We start from the raw sequence: 7565 nt of genomic DNA, 5'->3' as shown, positions 1-7565 counted from the left end.
CATCGGATTGAATATATGTTTAATAAAAGAAAAAATATTTTAATTGATAATCCATCAAATCAAATAGACATGGAAACAAATTTGACCATCGAAATATAAATGAATTTAACAAATATGTGTCTATTATTATTATTATTATTATTAATATTAATAATATGCAAATCCAACTCTCAATCTTCCATAATCAAATACTATGTGGTAACCACTCATGAATATGTTCCCCAAAATTCTGCATACATCCCATTAATCATAATCAAGATTAGTGAGTTGGTACCTAATTGTTTACATATAATGAGATAGCTCATGATTGTATATTTTCTAGTTTTTGAAACTAAAAATTTATCATTTGACTAAAAATTAACAAATTTTGGTTCAATTTTGTAACTTTTAAAATAAGAATTAATCTTAACTCACTAATATAATTAAAATAAAAATAGTATAAAGAGTGTTTGAATAAAAGATTAAAGATCTCATGATTAAGAATCCTTTAAAGTGTGGATAATCACACTTATAACATTTGTTCTACCTTCTTAAATCCATCCATAAATTCACTATAACATTTGTTCTACCTTCTTAAATTCATCAATAACTTTTTCAATTTTTTTTCCTTTCTACAAGTAGATAGAAGACAAAGAAATTATGTCAAACCGAGAGGTCCGCGAAGAGGAGGAACATCCATGGAAATAAAGTCACTTATGCAATGAGCCACGTCACCTTCTCCAGTCTTCAATATATACTGATTTTCAGGACAAATTAAATATTTTATCAACCAGATCAATAAGAACATAAAATATGTATCAACTATGGTAAGGTAAGATAGACATTTATTTACCTCCTTAGGCTCCTTAGGCAAGAGGGTAAAAACTCTATAACCAAATAAAAACAAACTTTAGGCATAAAGGAAATTCGCAAACAATTCACAATTGATTGCTGATTTGGTCTTGGCAACGAATGACAAAGCTGATGTAACATTATTTTTTATCATTTATTTGTTTCATATGTTAATTTTAATTATTTTAAGTGAGAATAATAAATAGTTACCTCATCAACATAGTTTAAAATAGCATTTCTTGTTTGATTCCTCTTAAGTTGACTCTCCATCCACACAATTATCATTTCACAAATATTGCACATATCGATAGAGAAAACATCTGATGTTCTTCTATTATTACTTTTCTCGATACGCTTAGTTCCATAAGTTGGGCATAATTCAATTAGGGAACAAATTTTCCCAAATGGTGGTGCCTATTAAAAGAATTTGTGTATTTTAAGAAAAATTAGATTTCAACAACAAAAATAAAAATAAAAAACCTTTACTAGGAGATTGTTCAGAATAGTTTGTCCACTCTCCAACGATTAAGTTGCATTTATGGCTAACTGCTTCGGTGACTCCAATTTCATGATTTATCATGTTAATCACAGCCTACACTTATGAAAATCATTCATTATTTATATTGTATGATCAACAAAAAAAACTAAAATCATTTTCCAGTTTCACATACAGTGGACCTGACAACAAAGAAGTTCTAGAATCCACAATTGCAGAACAACCAGAAAAACCTGAAAAATGTACTCTATAATCAATAAATGACATGTTCTCTCTTTTTTTTCATTCCACCAACATGACTTCCCATTAAACAATATCTCTTAGTTTAAGAATTTACCGATGAAAGAGCTTACTTATTGGTTCACCCTTGACGAACACATCATCCATATCAAACTACAAAAACAAGCACATTATAAGGTTATAAAAGGAACAATCATTCGCACTCCTTTATAGGTTAAGTATGTTTGCGGGCTATGTATTTAACCCGCGGGGATTAGTCGCACTACATAAGAGAAGCGGAACCCAGCGTTCTAAAAAAAAAGAACCACCGTTAAAAATAAAGATATGCATATAAATTTCCCAACCTGCCAATAGCCCTTGTGGGTCACAGGGACATAAGTATGTTTCCCCTTGTAATGTCTTGAATCAAGCCCACCAAACACAAGTTCACCTCCTTCCTCTTCTTTTGTATTTCTATTAAGCCAAAATGAGAACACTTGATTTTGAATCAGACTCTGGTTCATCATGTTGTACCTGCAAATATTAGTGGTTACTCTTTATCTTAAGAGGAATATGACAACAAATTTTAATTTGACATAAGATAGTGCATACCATACTGGAACAACATCTTCAGCTGATATCTCCTGAAATCCAAGGCCAAGAACGCCATCAAACTTGGCAAACACAAACACAAAACCGGACAGTATTGTTGTTTCAATGAAGTCCTGTAGTTGTTGTAAACTTAAGTATAGTATTAGTATGAAAGAAATGATGATTTGGTCTATGAAAGGATATGTTGTATAGATATAATAACCTGATTCTTAATTGTTAAACCACCAACTAAAACATTGTCTTGGCTAATGTGGCCAGATATTGAACCTGAACCATAGTGTATCTCAGCAGATGTTTCTGTGCAAAACAACAACAATATGTTTCAATTCAATATCACCTTCATGCTTATTTGCTTACATGAAATTATTTCTATAAAAGTTGCAACCCACACCCAACCATTCATTTTATATGTTGTTGATCGACGGGCATAGTATTTGGAATGAAAATGAGACGGACACTGCAGCAGAAACAGAGGCAAATTCAACATAATTTTATCCCCTTATAAAATTTGTATGAATGATATATGATCAAACTTACAGATAAGTAGCACCTTCTTGAGGAAGGTATCCACAGATTAGAGCTTCCTGTATCAAAAACCACAGTGGATTTCTGTGGTGGTGTACCGGTTGAAATCTCACCATAGTACTGCTTGTCCATGAAATTCGTTAGCTTTAGAATGCTTTGAGAATCCAGTATTTGCGTGGTAATCTGATCGGATTTTTTATCTCGGGTTTTTGTTATCTAAATAATACTTTCAATCTTCGGTAAGTCGTTTGTTGTTAATTTCCTCCGATTGTGTTGGTGATATTTTCTCGAGTCTGTGTCCTTTTTATAGCAAATGAGACAAAAGTATCGAATCTAGAGTTATTTTTCATATTTTCAATAATGAGTTATTTGATTTTATATTTAATATAGAGGTCATCTTACAAGTATCTCCCCTTAATTTGTACGGGTTTTTACTCTTTCGGACATAGTTGTAGATGCCCAATTATCATTTGGCATGACCTTTATCGGCGTTGTTTACCGACCATCGACTAAGGATAATTTAACTACCACTTAGAATATTTGGTAGAAATTCTTCCGATATTATTTCATTGGTTCATTCAGTTTGCTCTACTTCAATACTCATCGATTGGAAACTCAAATAAATTCGTTTTTGAGTGACCCTCAACAAATTGTATTATTATTGGATCTTGTCTATTGACAATTTTAATTTTGTAAACGTTTGTTACAATTTAATATATATATATATATATATATATATATATATATATATATATATATATATATATATATATATATATATATATATATATATATATATATATATATATATATTGATTTTGTAGGTTTTATTTTGTATTATTTATAAATTAATTTTTTATATGAATTCTCAATTAATTTAACAATAATTAATATCTTATAAAAAAAAATATTATGTAATTTATTTTGTTTTATTGTTTGTACAATATCATTTATTTTTTTGTACTGAATTGTTAAAATAGAGCTCTTTATTGGAGTCAATAAAAATTTCGGATATCTTCTTTTTAAACTTCACAATTTGGGACTTATTATTGTTAAGTTATACAAAACCAGATTTTGTTTTAACAGTTTCAAACGTCGTTAATTTATTATCTACTTGACAACTATAAATAAATTCACTAATTTAACTATCGAATTTCATCGAATTTCATCGAATTAAAGATTTAAGTCAAAATTATTCTTTGGCTAAAAATCGATATTTAAATTAGTGACGATGATTTTTTATTTAATTATTTATAAATTGTCAGTAAATAATAGGTTAGTTTAAAAGTATTAAGACAAATTCTTATCTTATATAATTTAAAAAAAAACTCCAAATTATAAAGTTCGAAAAAAGAGGTTATAAATCTCATTTGGTGTCAATAAGTAGCCCAATTTAACAATTTGACATTTTATTTTAATAAGTTTGATATATTTTGTAATTTATCTTATTTTAATTTTTTTTTAAATATCAACATTTATTAAAAATAGCTGAGAATTCGTTTAAACGTTAATAAAATTTAATTTTAAATGCAGGTGAATCTTTTGAGAAATAATACTCATAATTTTTTACATTTAAATTTATTTTGTTTTATTTGTTTTATTTTTAATATTAATATAATGTATTTTCTTGGAAAAATAAAATAAAAAAATATGACCCGTCTTCAAAGGTTTGAACCCAGGTTAATGTAATTTAAATGTACATATGTATTATTTTAATAAAATATATATATATATACTAATTCACAACTTCAAGAGCTCTATAGTTCTTATAACGAACACATAATAAATAAGACTATTCTTATTTAAAATATCTTAATGAATTAAATAAAAAATAAAATATATTAATTAATAATTCAGATAAAACCAAACACCACCGACTATAAAAACATCTCATAAGAGCAATTTAATTCATTTTTATTCATAAACATATTTTAATTGATAATTAATCAATAGACTCACTATAAATATTGTAAATGGAAACAAATTTGACTCAAATATTTGTGTGAACATAAATGAAGTTAACAAATATGTGTCCATTAATATTATTATTATTATGCTGCATCTGCAAATCCAACTCTCGATCTTCCATAATCAAATACGGTGTGGTAACGACCCATGAATATGTCCCCCAAAATCCTATAAATCACAATAATCATAATCAAGATTAGTGAATTAATACTTAATTGTCTATACTATATTGGGGAAAATGAAAAAAAAAAAATCAAAAATTTATTGATGAATTTAGGAAGTAGAATGAATCTCATATTGAGTGGAGATCCTCACTTTAAAATATTTTTATTGGAAATAGAACATAAGATTTGTCTCCTTTAATCGAAACTTTTTTCATTTATGTGAAAAGAAAGAGATTATGTCAAACCAGAGAGGTCCGCGAGGAGGAGGAACATCCACAGAAATAAAGCCACTTATGCACTGAGCCGCATCACCTTCTCCAATCTTCAATATATACTGTTTAAGACAAAATAAATATTTTATCAAACAAATCATAAGATCACAAATATTTAACATATAAGATAGACAATCATTTACCTCTTTAGGCTTGAGGTTAAAAACTCTACGACCAATTGAAAATGAAACTACAGGCATTGAAGAAATACGCGAACAATCCACAGCTGATTGTTGATTTGGACTTGGCAAGGAATCACATAGCTAATATAAACGTTCATTTTATCAATCATTTGATTCATATGTTAGCTTTTTACTATTCTAAATGAGAATAATAAATATTTTTTACCTTATCAACATAGTTTAAAATAGCATTTTCTGTTTGATTCAATCTAAGTTGATTCTCCATCCATGTAACTGCCATTTCGCAAGTCTTGCACATGGCGAAAACATCTGATGGTCTTCCATTACTACTTTCCTCCTCCAAAACACTCTCAATACCCTTAGTTCCACCAGATGAGCATAATCTAATTCGTGAACAGATTTTCTCGGGTTGTGCCTATTAAAAATTCAGACAACATTAGAATTGTGAGTTTTAAGGAAAATCAGATGTCAAAAAATATTAAACAACAACCTGTAGTAAGAGCATGTTCAGAATGGTTTGTCCATACTCTCCAACCATGGACTTGCATTCCTTGCTAACTACTCCTGTGGCTCCAATTTCATTGTTTATCATGGTAATCGCAGCCTGCACTTATGAAAATAATTCATTATTTATCGGTCATTGTATGAACAACAAAATAAAACCATTTTTTAGTTTCGCATAGCATACCGATGGACCTGACAACAAAGAAGTTCCAGAATCTGCAATTGCAGAACAACCAGATTTGCATACACCTGAAAAATGTACTCCATAATCAGTAAATGACATGTTCTCTTTTATTTTTATTTTTATTTGTCCCACCAACATGACCTCCCATTAAGAGGTTATCTCTTATTTTAAGAAATGGCATTTTTTTTTTTTACGAATGACAGTTGAAAGAGTTTACCTATTGATTCACCCTTGACGAATACATCACCCATATCAAACTACAAGAGCAAGCACATTATAAGATTATAAAAAAACAACCATAAAAATTAAAAATATGTATATAAGTTTCCCAACCTGCCAATAACCCTTGTGGGTTACATGGACATATGTATGTTTCCCCTTGTGATGCTTTGGATCAATCCCACCAAACACAAGTTCACCTCCTTCCTGTTCTTTTGTATTTCTATTCAGCCAAAATGAGAACACTGGATTTCGAATAAGACCCTGGTTCATCATGTTGTACCTGAAAATATGAGTGGTTACTCTTTAATCGTAAGAAGAATATCACAACAAATTTTAATTTTGACATTAATTAGTACATACCATACTGGAACAGCACCTCCAACTGATATCTCACGAAATCCAAGGCCAAGAATGCCATCAAACTTGGCAAACACAAACACAAAACCGGGCTCGCTTGTTGCTTCAATGAAGTCCTATAGTTGTATTAAAGAAATTATGATTTGGAAAATCTATGAAAGAATATGTTGTATATATATAATAACCTGATTCTTGATTTTTAAACCACCAACTAAAACATTGTCTTGGCTAAAGTGGCCAGCTATTGAACCTGAACCATAGTGTATCTCAGCAGAGGTTCCTGTGCAAAACAACAACATTATTATGTTTCAAATCAATATCCTGCTCAATTGCTTACATAAAGTTATTTCAATAAAAGTTGCAACAGACACGAACCGTTCACTTTATATGTTCTTGATTGACGTGCAGAGTATTTAGAATGAAAATAACACGCAAGCTGCAGCAGAAAGAGAGGCAAATTAAACATAATTTGTAATCTAGTGTACAAATTATAACAAATATGATCACAAAACTTACAGATAAGTAGCACTTTGAGGAAGGTATCCACAGATTAGAGCTTCCTGTATCAAAAATGACAGTGAATTTCTGCGGTGGCGTACCGATTGAAATCTCACCAAAGTATTGCGCGTCCATGTAATTCTTTAGCCCTACAACACTGCCAACATTTCGATGATTCAGTACTTGCGTAGTAAGTCGAGCAGCTATCCTGTTGTTTTCATCTAACTTAAACTTTTTGAGTCCAATTCTAAGGAATCCATCGTTGGATTCAGAAAACACCAGCTGAAGAAGGACGGATGAAAGAAAAAGGAAAATAACTGCTGCTCTAAACTTTGTTCCCATGCTTGATCACCTGCAAAAGCGATTTGAATAACTTAAGATTAAGAAAATGCAGAAATCGACTAATTAATTAACATACGATTGATTACTCACCGAGGAGAGACGTAGCAAAACGAACTAGAACGAGAATGAGAATGAGAATTAAAACGAAGATATGGAAATAGTTGGATTTTGACGGCATTTTATAGTGTATTTTCGTGTTCTTCCACAAGAAAGTAGGTGACGTTTACG

General features: G+C 29.9%; 2 protein-coding genes across 2 annotated transcripts; both read right to left on the bottom strand.

The window, feature by feature from the left end:
* Window positions 1–637: 637 nt before the first annotated feature.
* On the bottom strand, window positions 638–3160 carry LOC124933799 (aspartic proteinase A1-like). Its single transcript, XM_047474242.1, has 10 exons — window positions 3119–3160; window positions 2696–2866; window positions 2555–2615; window positions 2361–2455; window positions 2159–2271; window positions 1912–2080; window positions 1681–1720; window positions 1503–1560; window positions 833–866; window positions 638–736 (listed from the first exon to the last, which is right to left on the bottom strand). The coding sequence occupies exons 1-10, from the start codon at window positions 3158–3160 to the stop codon at window positions 638–640; spliced, it is 882 nt and encodes a 293-aa protein (XP_047330198.1).
* Window positions 3161–4592: 1432 nt separating this feature from the next.
* Window positions 4593–7349, bottom strand: LOC124933916 (aspartic proteinase A1-like). Its single transcript, XM_047474360.1, has 12 exons — window positions 7014–7349; window positions 6873–6933; window positions 6683–6777; window positions 6501–6613; window positions 6252–6420; window positions 6136–6175; window positions 5919–5983; window positions 5721–5834; window positions 5436–5645; window positions 5231–5350; window positions 5061–5149; window positions 4593–4819 (listed from the first exon to the last, which is right to left on the bottom strand). The coding sequence occupies exons 1-12, from the start codon at window positions 7335–7337 to the stop codon at window positions 4735–4737; spliced, it is 1485 nt and encodes a 494-aa protein (XP_047330316.1). The 5' UTR covers window positions 7338–7349; the 3' UTR covers window positions 4593–4734.
* Window positions 7350–7565: the final 216 nt, after the last annotated feature.

This window comes from Impatiens glandulifera, chromosome 4 (genome assembly GCF_907164915.1).
Source record: "Impatiens glandulifera chromosome 4, dImpGla2.1, whole genome shotgun sequence".
NCBI lineage: Eukaryota > Viridiplantae > Streptophyta > Magnoliopsida > Ericales > Balsaminaceae > Impatiens > Impatiens glandulifera.
This window is presented reverse-complemented; position numbering and strand designations above follow the sequence as displayed.